At 38.6% G+C, this 17,958-nt stretch overlaps 1 protein-coding gene across 4 annotated transcripts in view; it reads left to right on the forward strand.

The window, feature by feature from the left end:
- Window positions 1-436: 436 nt before the first annotated feature.
- Window positions 437-17,958, forward strand: part of LOC132092106 (collagen alpha-1(XII) chain-like) — a 75,166-nt gene continuing 57,644 nt past the window's right edge. For 3 of the 4 annotated variants that reach the window (XM_059498191.1, XM_059498192.1, XM_059498193.1), the window contains exons 1-14: window positions 437-499; window positions 2,123-2,225; window positions 5,290-5,406; window positions 6,672-6,815; window positions 7,210-7,266; window positions 8,405-8,668; window positions 8,785-8,949; window positions 9,097-9,270; window positions 9,374-9,664; window positions 9,753-10,355; window positions 10,847-11,125; window positions 11,357-11,641; window positions 12,446-12,718; window positions 16,744-17,013. In XM_059498191.1, the coding sequence (XP_059354174.1) occupies window positions 2,156-2,225; window positions 5,290-5,406; window positions 6,672-6,815; window positions 7,210-7,266; window positions 8,405-8,668; window positions 8,785-8,949; window positions 9,097-9,270; window positions 9,374-9,664; window positions 9,753-10,355; window positions 10,847-11,125; window positions 11,357-11,641; window positions 12,446-12,718; window positions 16,744-17,013 (2,992 nt within the window). In that variant the 5' untranslated portion in view covers window positions 437-499; window positions 2,123-2,155. The remainder of the gene's footprint in view (window positions 500-2,122; window positions 2,226-5,289; window positions 5,407-6,671; window positions 6,816-7,209; window positions 7,267-8,404; window positions 8,669-8,784; window positions 8,950-9,096; window positions 9,271-9,373; window positions 9,665-9,752; window positions 10,356-10,846; window positions 11,126-11,356; window positions 11,642-12,445; window positions 12,719-16,743; window positions 17,014-17,958) is intronic. The other variant, XM_059498194.1, reaches the window with a different exon arrangement.

Consider the following 17,958-nt stretch of genomic DNA (forward strand, 5'->3'; position numbering starts at 1 on the left):
CATTTAATTGCTTTGTTGGTTATTTGTAACATCCTAACATTGTAATCGAGTTGTTTCATTGTGTGTCCGCAAAGGCTATATAATTTGTCCCGTAATAGCGGTTTCTTTTGATTTTCGTCAGGAGTATGTATTCCATATTAAGCCCTGCTGAAACTCGAAACACTGGTGAGTGACGTGCTGCAGGAATGCCGAAAATATGCGTGTCTTTCCAAAAGCGCATCCCAACACATCCTTCACACAGGCGCGTGACGTCAGAGCTCGGGGCTCGGGATCAGCCCCCTCTTAAGAAGCGCATTCTAGTCTGAGATCCCGTCCATTTGGAAACAGCTTTCACGAGCTGTGGGATCTCTCCTCTTCATCTCCATCACTGCAGCATCACGGAGAGCCTCTGCCTTTCTGAACAGAGCTTTGAAATCCCTTTGCATCTGGGCGAGTTTCCCCATCTTCATTCACCAGTTTTGTGATGTATTGAAAGTTTTTGGAAACTTTGGGGAGTTTGGTAAGTGCTCGGTTTTTTTCCGTTTATTGATTAACCTATTTAAATGTATTTATGGAGGAAGATGTTATTGCTCATAAACTTGAGACGTGGTAGATAAATGTGAAATCATGAATATGCACACTGACCCATTTTCAGCAGCTCTGATCACTTTTTCCACAGACGCTGTTTGGTGATTTCATTCCCCCCCCCCATCACTCTGTCTTTGTGCTCTTTTAGAGTAGAATGGGATGATACAGAAGTTTATTTACCTAATTCACTTAAATAATACAGGTAAAGTGGGACCTCTGGCAAAGTAGCTCCTTTCTCTGTACAGTGTGGTGGAGATCTAATATAAACACAATAAAAGGTTTCTGAGATGTGCTGAGTGTATCTGGCATCATATTTTAAAATAACTACAATAAAAATACAAATAAATGATCAAAAAGTATCCCACTTTACCTTTTTCACCACATGAAGAGGTTTTTAAGACTCATCTTTGATTATTCATTCAAATTTACTTGATTTCTTATGCTATTATAAAACCGAACCCAAAATAGGCACAATGTCTGTTAAAGGTTTGGTTCATGCATGTCCGTTCACCTTATTTGTTTTATTTTTTATTCTTTTAAAAATGATAACATTTTAAGTTTAACATTTGCATAAGACCAATATCTTTGTTCCTGTATGTCTTTTTTTCTTCTTCATTTCACTATACTTTTGCCCTAGTTGGTCCAAAATGGTTCTGCTTTGTGACAAATGCCTTTTTCAAAAGTGTAGATGTAGACTCTCAATTAATATGGGGTTGTATAATGACTGGAAAAATGTTGAGCAAAGTAGCATCACATCGCACTGCTTGAAATTAGTTTTGAAGAGTGAAAACAAATTACTCAGTTAAAACAACATGTACCTATTGTGCAATTATTTTGTGAGCTGCTTTTAACATGCAATATATGTATGTAAAACAGAGACCAAGCACATTGCCAAAGTTTCGAGGCAGAGCATGAAAATCAGGATGTGAAGTCTGAATCACAACAGGGGGCGCAGGAACCCTGCAGAAACGTTTTTCCACTCCTGATGTGTAGGATCCTAAATCAGGCAAATTTCCAGACAGTTGCAATACAGTCTATGAGCTCACAGTTTCCAACCTTAAACAGATGTATCAGCAGATTACATTGAGCATATGCAGTTTATGTCAATGTCACCTTTATTTATATGGCGCTTTAAACAAAATACATTGCGTCAAAGCAACTGAACAACATTCATTAGGAAAACAGTGTCAATAATGCAAAAATGATAGTTAAAGGCAGTTCATCATTGGATTCAGTTATGTCATCTCTGTTCAGATGTAGTTCTGTTTATAATAGTTTTTCCATTAAAAAGTTGAAGGGGATGTTTTTCTAAGACCCACAGTGAGTTATTTTACTTAGCGTCCTTGTTTTATAAATCATTTTCAAAATATTTGGACTATTAACCATGGAAAGCCAATTTTCTTGAGAAACAGCTAGAATTTTGAATAATAAAAAAAAAATTAAAATCAGATTTGAATGAGATCTCTTGCAGTGAACTATGCTGGAGTTGAGTGTATAGCCTTTTTTCGGATTGATTTATGAGCAAAGTGTGTGTGTAACTTGGTTGATTTTTCAGATCGATTGATGTTCTGCTGATACTGGGGTGAAGATGTCGGTCAGGCGTTTGGCAGCGGCCGCTCTCCTAACACTCACAGTACTCACATCAGTGAGAGCTCAAGGTAAAAAAAAAAGCCAACAAATCCCCCATTCACCCTGGTAGATTAAAAATACAACAGTTTACATCATAGTCTATTATATTTTAAAATATATGAATATAAATTGTACAATAACAGTTGTCTATTTTGATGTGTTCATTGTTTTTTAATTTTCTTTTTATTGTTTAATTTTCATTCTATTCATATGTCCATAAAAATGAACAAAAATCGTTTGTTAATGATTAAATATTATTAATAATAAATTCACATTAATGTGAATAAATGTGCATTTTGATGTGTAATGTCTCTGTTTAGACAAAGGACTTTTACTGTCCTAAAAGATTAGTTTTAAACATTTGGTGGTGTTTATGCTAGTGGAAATGGAAATGCATGATATCACAGGATATTTAATGACATCTAATTGTTTTTCAGCAGCTTATTTTTCCAGAAATCTCCACTGTAATGTTTTCAATAATGAGGTAGAACAGTCAAATCCAGCAAAGGTTTAGTATATGAATAGGACTTGAGGACCATGATTGGCTGCAGGATACATCTCAGCCAGAGATTCACATTCAACTTTTTCCTCTTGTGAAACACTTTTTAATGTATTTTAGTATTTATGTGCTTCAGTAACCAAGTTCTTTGTAGGTTTGAACAGTCTTAAATTCAGAAAAACTGCCATTTCCAATCATTGAATAAATAACGGGGCGTTAAAGCACACATCGCCATTGTTCAGTGGAAAATATGGAATATTTTACAGCTTTTATTTGAAAAAAAAAAAAAATATCTTGATGTCGAGGCCAAGTTTCCATTCTCCGCTTTCCGCACACTTAGGGAACAAAAAGACAAAATATGAGCCTTTTTTTTCTTAGGAAAGTGAGAGCAAGAAATAATTAGCCTTTTGCCGGCCCCTCCCCCAAAACGGCCATTGTCCAATCACACATCATAGCAACCGTTACTATGTGAGGCAGTTCCGACAAACTTTGACTCCAAGCAAGACGGTGAAGCGGTGCGCCCACGGTGTTTGTAAATCGGACACTAGAATAGAGCTGTAATCGGGCCTTAAAAGCCCGATTTCGGCCCGAGCCAATCAAGTACATTTTGATTGACAGCGTTTTAAAAGCCCGAACCCATTTACAGCCCGACATTATTCAAATGTACGCACGCACACAGCTCTTTTGCCTTTTATCAAGAATGAGTCATTTATACATGTTTTAACATAATTTATACATCACTAACGTAATAGGCCACTTGGAAGTTTGAACAAAGAAATAAAATAAGTCCTCTGTGACATCATAACATCACAGAACTCTAAATAACCCTAGGTATAGACTCATTTAGCCTATAAATAGGCCAACGCACCAATAAAATTTTTAATTAAGATAAATTCTAAATTAAGATGGGTATTTGGCAATAACGAAATTAATTAAGATAAAGACTCATGCCTTATTTGCTTCGCCATAGCAGCTGAAATTTAATAAAAGAATAATGCCAACATTAGCCTATATAGGCTAGCCTATATGTCTACATTATGCATTTAAGACTCAATTAGTATTTAGTTATCATTTTTAAAACCTTTACTCACCAAGATAATAATAAAAATAGCTACTCGCAATAGACAATAATAGACCATAACATATGAAAGAGAACTTTCCCGGCAGTGCAAGAGTGTTGCATTTGCAGTGTTGCATTTGAGGTACAGGTCATGGTGTTTCTCAGATTTCGCTTTTTTTCCCTCCACAGCATACTGTAACCCCTTTTGCCTCGATCTGGAGGATATCGCGGAGGTATTACTCACAAAAAGGTCACTGACATGCACGGGTATACCTCTTCCCGTCATGGCAATCTGTCGCGCTGGTCGTGTTTGACCATTTGTTTGTCGGAAGTAGCAACAGTAACTAAGGGGGGCGGGGCTCGGCGAAAGGCTAATTGTGTTTCTTCTCAATGCTGCATTATGCAAAAATAACAAAAGCATGTTAAACATGTTGCACAAAAAGAAAACTGGACAGCCAGACAAGTACCTTAACCAACACTCTCACTTTCATATTTGACATGATAATTATCAGCACAGCGAACTAAATGTTGTTAACTGATGCTCCAAAGAGCTTGAATTGGTGAATAGACGAGGAATTTTAGTTGCACCAAATTTAAAAAAGAAGAAGAAGGAAAATCTAGAATGGGTGATGAATGAGTGGTGTGTATTTGATCGTGGATGTGTGCGATAGTGGTTGTGTTGGACCCATTTGGAGTCAGAAATGGAACCGATTGTGACATCTGGTCGGCCAGGTTGGTAAATCTTGATTTTGGTGAGCCTGTTCCCGGTCAAGCTTAAGCCCTGGTCAAAATTTGACCAGAGCTGCGGCTTCACAAAATATTTTATTGTGATATTCCAACATGTGCATGACCCATATGTTCCACACAGATACTGACCTTCCAAACACAATACAACACAAAATACAAGAATATCACTTTAAAATATTTCCATGTCCTCTACATGTGCGTCTTGTACATGAAGTCCTTTAAGTCCCACAAGTTGTTGCAGACAACTTTTCATGTACAAGTGCATGAGTCCTCTAGTTCATCTAGTCTGGTGCATCCCGTATTGCATAACCTCTTGTAACTATCCTTTATCTTTATATTTCATTAAAGGTTGTCGTTGTGCATCCTTTTAAGCAGTTTGCAATGAAAAGTGACTACGTTAATGCAACTGCACTCAAAATGTGCATTTAAGTACTTTGTACAATCTATTCAAACAGTTCAGCACAGTGTGTTTGGCTGTGTTGGATTGACTGCAATGAATGCATGCAAGTCACAAGTTATGGCCCCATGTAATGTTTTGTCAAGGTCTTTGTGGAACGTGCTTTATGTGTCTATGCTTGAGTAGTCAATGGCCCTAAGGTCAGACAGCTCAAACAGATGTCATTTTGACCCAAAATGGCTGTCGTCCACTTTGTTCCATGTTGCCTTGAGTCCTTCCTCAACAGTGAACTTCACTGTTGGGATTTTGTCCATAAACGTGTGCTCTTATTCAATACAGCTTTTGGAATGGTTTCTTGGAAATAACTTGATTAACCTTCTATTTCCACAGTAACTCCTCCGTCAGACTTGAGGTTTACTATATTAAATGAAAACACAGTGCAAATGACATGGAAGCAACCGTTGTCAAGAATTGAGGGCTTGAGAGTATTAGTCACATCGGATACAGGTAGGTGAAAATGTAAAAGCACTGCACATGTTGAAATTATAGCGCCAGCATGAATCTATTGCAACCGATTGTACTTCTGTGATGTGTTTCAGAATGAAAATGTATATTCCACATAGGAAAATAAATGAAAGAACCATTTTTTTCCCAATTGGCAATGATCTGGATTCTAAAAAAGTTGACAGTCCATACCAAAAAGAAAGTGTAGTTTGAAAGTAGCTTTTGCCCTTATGTGGACTTTAAAGGGGTCATATGATGCTTTTTTAAAGAACATTATTTTGTGTATTCGGTGTAACAGAATATGTTGACATGCTTAAAAGTAAAAAAAAAAAAAAAACATTATTTTTGAAATACTGTACATTATTATAGGTCATCTATGCTCCGCCTCTCTTTGTCCCCCCATCTGATAAGCAGTCTGCACTGATTGGCCAACTGACCCAGTGCATTGTGATTGGCCAATCACCGCAAGCACTCATCAAAAAATGTAATGCCCCTTTCCATAATCGCAAACTTCCTCTTCGCCTAGATACATACAGCATCTCCCTGACATTATTGCTTCAGCACTAACTGTGTTACTGAAACCACGTCTTATTTCTTTGCTTGAACATTTGGATGGCATTACGCAAATATTTCCACATAGTGACGTAGACATGTGGGGTCGTTTTTGAATGAGCCATTTGAGGGTGCCGTGGCAGAGTCTTAACTTTGATAAAGAATATCTCTTTGGATTTGAGACTTTAGTCTTTGCAACTTTACAGATCTTCTTCATGCACCAAGAGCTTGTAACACTCCAAAGAGAATTTTTTTTTTAAAATCGCATCATATGACCCCTTTAAAGATCTGGGTAGTGCTAAGGGTTGTTCAGACCTGCAATTGTCGTCTTATAATCTACTGCCATTGTGCCCTTGAGCAAAGCACATAACCTCAAGTTGCTCAAGGGGAACTGTCCCTGTAGTAAGTGTTCTGTACAGTATGTTGCTTGAGATAAGAAAGCATCTGGTAAATGGCAAGTTACTTTTAAACTCACTGCTATAGGCAACCCTTGGGAAATGTGTTCTGGCATGCCCTTCAAATATGATTTAACATGGACTGTTACTCATCGCTTGTCTTGGGAAGTCATTAATGTTTGTCTAATCCAGCTCTTGTGTGTCTAGACTAGATTTATCTACTTATAAATTAAGGTTGGCTAGACGTTATCTTCATGTAGACTGTATATCATGATATGACACATAAACATTTTAAATACGAATGTTCCCTTCTCTCTGTAGAAGAGCCTGTTAAGGAATTCACACTTCCTCCAACCTCAACCAAAACCTCCATCAGAGATTTGACCCCCGATGTGGATTATGTTGTAACGATAATTTCATATTTTGGATCGGAGGAGAGTATACCAATCTCTGGTCAAATAACAAGTAAGTGGCAAGTCATCTTATTCCTTGAGTTTGTCCTTTAGTATATCATGTTGATGGTTCACACTTTCATGGAGGGCCTATAGGAAATTTTCAAATTGTGGTTTAGAAAAGTCTTTGAAAATTATTTTGTTTATTTCTAGGTTTATTTGGGGAAAATCCTTCTATACTTTACATTGTACACTTACATATTAGAAATGATTTCTTGTGATTGGAATCCCTATAAAATAGTTATATTATTTAGTTATATTATTTATTATATTTATAGATAAAATATCAGTATGGAGTAATCAGAAATGACTGGAGAAGGCATGGGAATTAATTGGCCAAAAGGCCTTTTAATGGAAGGAATTAATTTGCTTTAATATATTTATTTATTTTTTTGTTTCTGTTTTAGTCCAATCAAGTGGTTTTGAAGGAGGTACCAGGAAACCTCAGGTCTCCGATGCAGTCAGTAAGTACACACCTCCAGGCTCTTTCCATTGCTATGTGATCACTGCATTTTATCGGGAGTTTCTATATAAGTCATAATGCAAATGTGTAAATGTCTTTGTTTCTTTCCAAATTTATGACTCCTGATAATAATTTAGCTTGTTAGTCAGCATTAACTTTTCCAGACTTGACAAACTGAGCCAACATTTCCAGCATGAGTTTTGGGTGAGAGTTTGTAAGTGGCAACTTTGCCCCTTATTTGAAATAAAAAACCCAAACCCCTCGCAATGCAGAAAGTGGAAAGCATTACAGCTCTTCTCTTTACAAGAGTGCTGTGACCTCGTCCTCCAGATGAATGTGAACAGCTTTACTTTTCCTTTCTTACATTAAGCAGAAGTGGAAAATCCAACCACCCCTCACCCTCGCCCCAAATACCATAATGGTTAGTTAGCATGCCTTCTGCAGATGACTCGCTAACAAAATCCAGTTGTAACGCTCCAGTGCTTCCCTTCTGCTGGCGCAAGTGGAAAATAAGTGAATGTAATTACTGTAATAAAGTAAGGCAAGCTATGTTATGTAATCAATTTCCTGTCCTGTCCCGTCTGCTACAAAAGTTTGGCAACATCTCACCAAAGATGTAGCAGACACAATCCGTTCAAGGGCATAAAATCCCATGAATTGTGGTTGAGGGCAAATATGATTAAAAGAAGAGGAATTTTTCCAAACCGTGTGGAGGAATGGAATTCAATTATGGAGTTCAAGAGTGGGGGAAGGACAAGTGATGACTCGCCTAATAACATTATGAATAGAGACACACTCAGCCCATATGTCAACGAGGAATGAATTGTAACCAATGTCTATTGCATAATAGATAAATGTGGTGCTGTTATGCAGAATGTTCCCCTTCTTATTTGTACATGTAAATTTTTGTATGTTTTGTTTTAACACATAAACCTTTTCAACATTTATGACATGCAAATCCACTGAATCTGCATGATGTTATAATACTAAGATATTTGGTCTTTTTCTGAAATAGAAAAAGAGGTCAGAGTTTTGAGTTCTGTGCCAAGCTTAGCATCCTTTTCATAAATTCATCCCCTTTTCCAAAGTCCGATCTGTCTAGAATTTCTTAGGTTCTGACTTCTAACTCTTTTTCCCAGAATGCTCAGCAAGTGCCATTACCGACCTTGTCTTCCTGGTGGACGGCTCTTGGAGTGTCGGGCGGGAAAATTTTAAATTCATCAGCAGTTTCATAGCAGCCATGGCAGGCGCATTTGACCTCGGAGAGGACAAGACTAGAGTTGGTGTGGTTCAGTATAGCACGGACACCAGAACTGAGTTTAACCTTAACCAGTATTTCAAACGGCCTGAGCTGCTCAGAGCCATTAACAGTCTGCCATACAAGGGTGGCAACACCATGACAGGTACCAAATTCGCCCTTATGTATTCATACTGAAACCTGCAAATAATATTACTGCTGAACAACAAAGTTATAATGTGAGTTTCAAGTCTAAGTGATTCTTTTGGGATTTTTGTGCAGGCGAAGCCCTGGACTACCTGCTAAAAAACATGTTCACGGAGACTGCCGGTGCTCGTAAGGGATTCCCCAGAGTTGTTGTAGTTATCACAGATGGGAAATCTCAGGACCCGGTGGAGGGTTACGCCAAGAGGTTGAAGAATGCTGGAGTTGAAATTTTTACTTTGGGTATGTGGTCATTCATCACTGCTGTTTTTCATGGTCTGGATTTCTTCTGCATTCTCATAGGACTGGGTAGCTTTCAAGAAATCCATAAACATAGAAGAAATCATTGAAATTCTGAGAAATAATACATTTTTTATTATTTTTATTCAGGGATCAATGAAGCAGATGAGGAAGAGCTGAAAAAAATGTCTTCAACTCCCTACAGAACGCACGTGTACATGGTGCCAAACTTCGATATGATCAAAGCTGTGGAGAAATCGCTCATCACACAGGTGTGCACCAGTGTGGATGACCAGCTCAATTCGCTGGCTAGCGGCGAGGAAGGTAAACAAACAATAACAATTGTAAATCTGTTTTAGCAGGTTTATTAAACACAACCCAGAGCATCAAACACAACCCCATTTTTCCTCTTTTTGTTTATTTGCAGTCATTGAACCAGCATCAAACTTGCAAGTCACAGAGGTTGCGTCCAAGTCAATGCGGGTGACGTGGGATGCATCTATAGGGGAGGTGACTGGATACAAGGTGCAGATGGTTCCCATGCTGGCTGGCAGCAAACGTCAGGAGCTGTACGTTGGGCCGACTCAGACCTCTGTGAATGTGAGAGATTTGTCCCCTGATACAGAGTATGAGATCAGCCTGTTTGCACTCAAAGGTCTAATGCCCAGCGAGGCTGTTATGGCAATGGAGAAAACCCAGCCATTAAAATTATCGTTAGGTGAGGAAAAATCAGCACTATTTCAATATCCATTATATTCCATTGATTTAATAGCTGTTTGACCCACAAACCTTTTTTTTTTTTCTAGAATGCTCTCTCGGTGTGGATGTACAAGCTGACGTCGTTCTACTGGTTGACGGTTCCTATAGTATCGGACTGTCAAACTTTGCTAAAGTTCGATCTTTCTTGGAAGTCCTGGTCAACACCTTTGACATCGGGCCGAACAAGGTTCAAATCAGCTTGGTGCAGTACAGCAGAGACCCACACACTGAGTTCTACCTGAACACCCATCATGATCTGAGTGCTGTGGTCAAAGCCGTGAGATCTTTCCCCTACCGCGGAGGCTCCACGAACACCGGCAAAGCTATGACATACGTGAGAGAGAGGATTTTTGTTCCAACCAGAGGCGCTCGTGCGAACGTACCTCGAGTTACGATTCTGATCACCGATGGGAAGTCCTCAGATGCTTTCAAAGACCCGGCGAATAAGCTTAGGAACACGGATGTAGAGATTTTCGCAGTGGGTGTAAAAGACGCTGTCCGCTCTGAGCTTGAGGCGATTGCTAATTCTCCAGTGGAGACCCATGTGTACACCGTGGATGACTTTGATGCTTTTCAGAGGATTTCCAACGAGCTAACCCAGTCCATCTGTCTGAGAATTGCGCAAGAGCTTCTAAACATCAAGAGGAGAAGTGAGTAGTGTCCGATTTTACCACTAACTGCTGTTAAATTTGTTGGACTCTGGGTCTGGATGTGCATAGAACCATATGTCTCGAACTCTGGTTTTGCACCAATTTGTACTAAAGTTTGAAGGGTTGGTTTACCCAAAGATTAAAATTCTGTCATCATTTACTTACCCTAATGTTGTTCTAAAATCTTATGCTCAAGACTTTCTTTCTTTCGTGGATCACAAAAGAACTTATTTAACAGAATATCCAAGCTACTCATTCCAAACCAGCTCCAAAGCAAACAAACATCAAAGAGTTCTAGTTGTGTGATGTATTATAAATTCTATAAAGTCATACCATAGCTTGGCGTTGGAAAAATCTATTAGGTAATACATAGCCCCGAGTCTGTTATTTGTTGTAACCTTTTTTTGACAATAAACTGGGATTTGAACAAAGTTCTCTTAGTTAATCAAAGGGAGGTGTCTAATATATTTCGGTTCTGCTCTCTCTTTTAGGTCTGATTGCACCCAGGTCTCTGACCTTTTCAGAGGTGACCTCCAGGAGTTTCCGAGCTTCTTGGGTAACAGATGCTGTGGATGTGCAGTCATATCTGGTGCAATACAGGCCAGATGCCGATAAAGAAGCAGGCTACATCTCTGTTTCTGTGCCAGGAGACACCACTACGATTGCCTTACATCATCTTACTCCAGTCACAAAGTACGAGGTCAAAGTTTATGCCCAATATGAGAAAGGCGAAAGCTTTCCTCTGTCAGACTTTGAGACCACACTAGAAGGTGAGTATCTGTTCTATATAAAAGTTAGCTAAGCTCATCAGTATTGATGTTCCTTTTGGGACTTTTAAAGGAATGGTTTACTCAAATGTTGTTCTTTATGACTTTTTTTCTCTGTGCAACACAGTGTTGACAGTTTTTTTTAATACTGACCATTGTATCTGGTGTCTTTTGGAATAACTGTTGCTTTAAAAGTTGCACCTTTTTGTGACTCTTGTTTTTCAATTTGTGCAGAACAAGGATCTGTGAACAACCTGAGGGTGTCCGAGGAGACCACCAGCAGTTTCCGTGTCTCATGGGGGGCAGCTCCTGGTTCAGTGGTGCGGTACAGACTCACGTATGTCCCATACGACTCGGTCCGAGGGGATATCGAGTTGCTAGAAACTGCAACAGTTAGCCCTGAGACAACCATTGTTTTGCAGCAACTTTACCCACTTACTACCTACCATGTCTCTGTGGCAGCCGAATACCCATCAGGCGTTGGGCCACAGATGCAGATTGATGGAACGACCAAAGAAGGTGAATGGAACAATGTAGAGACTTCCTCTCCTAAATACTATGTCCAGCCAGGGTGATTGATCATTTGAAGGCATAATACCAAATTATTATGAGTCTGAATTCCTTTTACTGGAATTTTAATTGAGAAAGTGCCAGTTCAGATTTGTTTTAATTTATTTATTCAGGTCAATGTAAAATGTCCACAGTAAACTGGATTTAGATTTGTTTAAGAGGGATTCCCACTCATTCTTTCATTTTCATTGGTTATTTTCCAGGATTTTTTATATCAGAAAACTGGTGTAAAGTTTTGAGCAGCCAAACACCCTAAGTGAATGGAAAATCAAAGTTGATTTTGACAAAAACTCAATGAGACCTTTCCCAGAATTTCTTTCATTGAGTTGGCAAAAAATATCTGTTTGGATAGGCAGAACCTCTGGGTTCTTTATCAAGTCTGAGAGTAGTTAGTGTCAAAGCATTAGCCAGCTGCATCTTAAGAGCTGCCTACAGCGATGCAGCTGCAGTCTGTCCAAAGTTGTAATCTGCAAAGGATAAATCCCAGGTCATGACTTTTGACGCCTGTGTTAAAATGGAGTTTTATCTCTGCATTGTCTCTGTTCCAGTCAACAGATTCGTTTTCTAACTCCTATTTCATCAGTTTCTTAGTAAGTAAAAGTAAACATTTTTAGGAAGTGTGTAGAGATCAGACTTGTTACTTTTCACCTGGTAGATGATAAAACATCTGAAAAGCAACGTTAGACTTACATTGAAGGAGGGAGCATTAGAGTTACTTTGTTTTTAACGGCTTTCTCTTCTTACATCTGATAGAACGTGGCTCGCCGAGAGACCTGCGTGTTTCTGATGAGACAGTGTCGTCCATGCAGCTGTCCTGGGCTGCTGCGCCAGGAAGAGTCACTCAGTATCGCGTGTTCTACCAGCAAACAGAAGGTGGTGAGATGAAGGAAGTGTCGGTTAAGGGGGACACCACAGTGACCTTGTTAAAGAATCTCCAGCCAGGCACAGAATACCAGCTGGCTGTGAGAGCACGCTACTCCTCTGGGTTAGGAGAGCCACTGCAGGGCACAGGAACCACACTAGAAGGTATGGGCATGCACTTACAGTACATAACATTCCCCTAAGAAACACACAATATGTGCAATGTTATCTTGAGGACATAACCCATTTTAGGGGTAGTGTGGTGCAATGGTGAAAGCTCAGGGACTGTAACAGGAAGCTTGCTGGTTCAATCCCAACAAAGGAGAGAGCTGTGAGCCAGAACAAAAATCACACAAAAATTCTTCTGAAACCATAGCTAATATAATGTAAGATAGCTAAGAATGTAGCGAAAATTATGTGTACTACTTTTCTTTTTGCCAGTTCCTATTTATTTGAATTGTTGATCATTAAATATCATTAGTAAATGATAACATATGGTGGGATCAAACCAGCTAATTTCCAGTTACATGTACAATGTCTTTAACTCCAGGCTTCTGTGTGCTACTTTGGATAAATGCATGTGCAAAATGGCATTTAGCACTAAGTCTTCTGAGTACCAGAGGATAAATCCCAGACATAGCTATTGAACCCCCTGTGAGTGCATTGCAGTGCAAAATTTGAGTACTGTACATTTCTTTGGATCAGTTGAGAAAGTGCAGCCTTGGAAAGACTAGGGGCATTTTAACATCCTCGGCTCCTGTCAGAAAGGGTATACAAATAGGTTGAACAGAGTCGAGTGATTATACTGTTCCTTCTTTCATTCAGCCCAGATGAACAGTTCAAAGTTTTTTGGGGGATTCAGAGGATCAAATCTTAAACTACAGCAACATGGCTACAGTATCTGCAAATGAAATTACCTGGACAAAAACTTGCCCATGTTCTCAAATCACTAAATTCCAGTAATGTTATGTCACTGAACCTTCAGTGTCAGATTTGAGGGCCAAAGATCAGAGCCCAGAAGTAGTTAAGTGATGGAAAACCTGTTAAGGTGATAGTTTACCCAAAAATCTAAATTATGTCATCATTGAGCATGAAATAAGTACTCTGGGCTGTCAGTAGTACTCCTAAATGAAGACGTGTAGAGACCACAAATGTTTTCTGAAGCTATAACTCTTAATCTGTTTCAATCATGAGGACCTGGTATGGCTCAAATAAAATTATTAACAGTTTTTCTTGGTATGTTTGCTCAATTGTTTTTGTATTCACTGCCATTGCCCAGCTGATGGTCATAAATATGGAAGATGAGCATAAAGGCCATGTGACAGAAACAGATAAGCATCTGAAGACTTTTGGATATATTGCCTAAGTGGTGCTTTTTTGTCTGTTGTGGCGAGATATACGAGTTTGGAAAAACATGAGGGTGAGTAATTTTAGGATGAATTATTCTTTAAATGAAAATACCTGAGTTTGTTTTCGGTAGGTTAGAGATTTGGCCTGGGTTGTTCTCCTCTGTGGACCATGTAGTGGTTTGTGTAGCATGCAGAAGTCCTGTTATCAAAATCTGACTATCATTGGACAGACACTGAAGATTGTGACAAGGTTAATTTCAGTTCCTCCATCCATCCATTGAGATCTGGTCAGTGGGAGATGGACTAAATGAAGCTCTTTAAAGCAGATAGTTACATAAAGCAGGATCTATGCAGCTCTGGAGTAAAGAGTAGAGCAGTCACCCAGACATCTCAGTTCCTTCCTTTGAATCCTCAAGAGGATTTGCATAAAGAGGAGCATGAAGGACTTCCGTTCCTTCCCCAATCTGATGCAGGTCTGTGTTGACCAGGCTCTGGTCCCGTTTATGACCTAGCATGTCCATTTGTAGAGCTTTCCAGCAAATCACTGAGAATGCCTTGAGAGATTCAGTATAAAAAAGGGAAATGCTATGTGGCGCTATAATAGTTCTCATATTTCTTACTTAAATGTTATTTTTGTTGTTTTAAAGATGCATTTAACTAAAGAATTTTGTTTTATTTTAAAGTCAAAAGGGGAAAGGCAACCCATTGTAGTTCTAAAATAACTAGTTGAAATAAAATGTCTTTTAAAAAAGCTCTTCAGGATAATTGAAGTGACGTGCAAAATGACTTGTCTTGTATCTGCTGAATCCATTGCTCTAAAAATGTGTCTGTGACATCACTGAGTGAAAACCATGAAACTAAAATCAGCTGTTTTGTTTCACCATCTCACAGAAGATTGAAAAATGAATCAAAAGGGTTTCCATCTGCTCATACACAAAGAGGAATCGAGAGACGTGAGGAGTTATCATAATGTAAACTCAAAGGCGTGCACATGTGGCATGCATTACCTGCCTTGTACTTTAGATTAGATTATTTCCAAAGGGATATTATTTGTATTATATTCTCATCAGAGTAGCACCTGGCCAGTTGAAGGGCGACAGAATACATAGCAGGACACTATAGTGTTACATACAGATAATTTACATTTATTCATTTAGCAGATACTTTTTTCCACAGCGAATTACAGTTGAGCAATACAACAGATGGTAATTTAAAATAAAGACTCAATCAGCTAGAAACAAATGGGCCAAAAGGTGACTTTGTTCTCCAGCACCTGGGTATCCTCAGAGAAGGATTGTCCTTCCTGTTTGCCATCTGTCAAACTGACTAATGCATTCAAGCTGCCCTATAGGTGTCCGACCTGTGACCTTAGTGATGAGCATAAAGCACAGATGAAGGGGACAACCAAAAGCTCTCTCAGCACCTGTGCTTTTCCAGTGATTGACATGAGGTTAAACTTCAAAAACACTGCAGAAAATGTAGTGCATGTGTTTGGTCTGTCTCAGCTTTGGATTTCAGAGCAGCACGGGATGCTGGTTTTTTGAATGGAATTGCATGATATAAAAGATCATTTGAATTTCAAGTCTCTTTTAAAGACAGAGTCAAATGAAATCCTGCTGTTGGACTACAGAGAAAGTCATATAAAAATGGCATGTTGAACAAGGTGCACTCTTACCAATTTGTGAAAATTGAGAGGACTGAGAGAAATGAAGAACTACTAGGGATTTGAGAAGGTATCAGACATCTGAGGAGGGTACTTAATGGTGGTTTTGTGGGGATCTGCCTTGTTTTGGAAAAAAGCAGGCTGGCAAGCATCTACTCCTCTGCCTCTTCTCCAAAGTCTCAGAATCCTGCTGTGAGTGTATTTATTATTTCTCATGTGTACTAGCACATTGGTTTCCCCAATAATGGACATTGTATACAGACCCTCATGTCATTTCCAAACCTGCGTGACTTTCAAGGTGATCAAGGACTGTCAAGCTCCAAAACTAGGATATTTCCTAAAATTAAAATAATGAAAAAAGATTGTTACTTGAAATAAAATAAACATTTACTGAAATAATATTAAATAATTAAATATTAAATTAAATAAAAATTTAATAGTACAATTTAAGTAATATTTTTTTAAATAGATTTTATGGTTTTCATTTTACTTTTAGATAACTATAATAACCTTGTGTTATTATAACAAATTTCTAATGTGCTAAACTAAAACTAAACTAACATTTATTATATGGAAATTATAAATAAAAACTAAAATATAATATAGTTTTTAAATGATAAAACAGACATATTTGAACAGACATATACAGAAACATCTTTACTTCACAAAAAAATGCATGAAGATCATACTTTATATCTGATGGTACATCAATCTTCCTGAGACACTGTCATTTAAGTAAAAGTATTTCATAATATGTTGTAAAAAATGTGAGTTTGTGAAGTTTATCTGCATGACAGAATACTTTTGGGACTCGGTAGTGGGTTTTGTAAGATGTGTGTGTGTTGGCTGTAGACTTTATGACCAAGTGTAGTTTCAGCTGAATGAATTAGTGCTCATTGCAGTCCTGACACACCTGCACCAATGACACCAGAGACGTCATGAGAAATGGTCCATCTGCTTCTAGATATATATCAGATTATGGCCCAGGGTAATTCTGCTAAAATACAGCTTGGAATGAAATCTTTATCTTGCTTTGTGGAGAGTAAGTAAATAGACAATTTATCCAATGCAACTTTTAACTTTGCTCCTGAGCTTTCACTTAATCACACCAGCAACATTTCTAAATTTCATCCCATAATTTGTGTTTGTTAAAGTCAGTTTTTGTGTGTTGCCTGCAGAAGTGGGTTCAGCGAGAGACTTGATAACCAGTGATGTAACAGACACCAGCTTCATGGCATCATGGACAGCCGCTCCAGGAAGGGTGAGGCACTATCGTGTTCGATGGAGGTCTATGTTCTCTGAGGAGTCTGGGGAGAACATGGTGCACGGGGATGTGACCAGCACGCTTTTGGAGAACCTCACTCCTGAAACACGGTACCAGGTGTCTGTGCTTGCATCGTACGACAGAGGCGATGGAGAACCACTTGTGGGAGAGGAGACCACCGATGGTACGTAAACCTGATGTAGTTGTTATTTTGTTATCGTAGTAACCCCATATTCTCTAAATCAGACGTGTGAGAAGGAACCTTGGGAGTGCATGAGCTGATTAAAGCTAATAACTCATCAAATCATAAAAAAATTAAATAGGGATGCACAATTAATTTAAATAAAATGTAAATTGCGATATAGCTTTTAAGGCTGCATTTTAGTCTGATGCACTGCATGTTTCAGAGTAAAGCATTACATTGTGTTTAATTTCCATTTTTGTTACAATAACAAAACATACAGTAGGCTTCATGTGAAATTGCATACTTCACTGCCATAAAGTGGTCGAAAACCATGTGAAAAGCATAGTATGTCCATATTTACAATACTGATGTACTGATGGACACTTTACTATCCTATGAGGCCTATTTGTGAATAGCAGTGAGGTCACATGACAAAGACAACATGACGGATGTAGTATGTCCACATTACATTCACACCTTACTATATATTCATACTATACAGAATGCACTTTTTCGTGAAAAGTTGCAAAGTAATTTCTTGTAATCACTGTAAATGTTTGGAAGATTTAATAGTGTATAGAACTCATGAAATATAAAACAATTTGGGATGATTGGCTTGTTAAAGGAAGCTGGAGGCTAGGTTGGAGGCAGAATTATGGTTATCTATAAATCTAGCATCTTTCATGAAAGAAAAAGGTAATACAGAAGTGACAGGACATGCATGCCAGTACCTCAGGCATAGCCATTTAAAGTGCATAAATCGAAGGAAAAGAATGGAAAAGGATGATAAACCTTTGTTTAAAATTATTTAATGTTAGCGTGACTATTTCAAGTTGCGGTTTTGCACTTGGCACCGAATCTTGGCGAGTACAGTACGTTTTAAGTTTCTGTGCAGTAGTCACTTGCCTCCGCGTGGAAAAAGTGAGCTGATCGCAGCACGGGTGC

This window comes from Carassius carassius, chromosome 18, assembly GCF_963082965.1.
Source record: "Carassius carassius chromosome 18, fCarCar2.1, whole genome shotgun sequence".
In the NCBI taxonomy this organism is placed as follows: domain Eukaryota; kingdom Metazoa; phylum Chordata; class Actinopteri; order Cypriniformes; family Cyprinidae; genus Carassius; species Carassius carassius.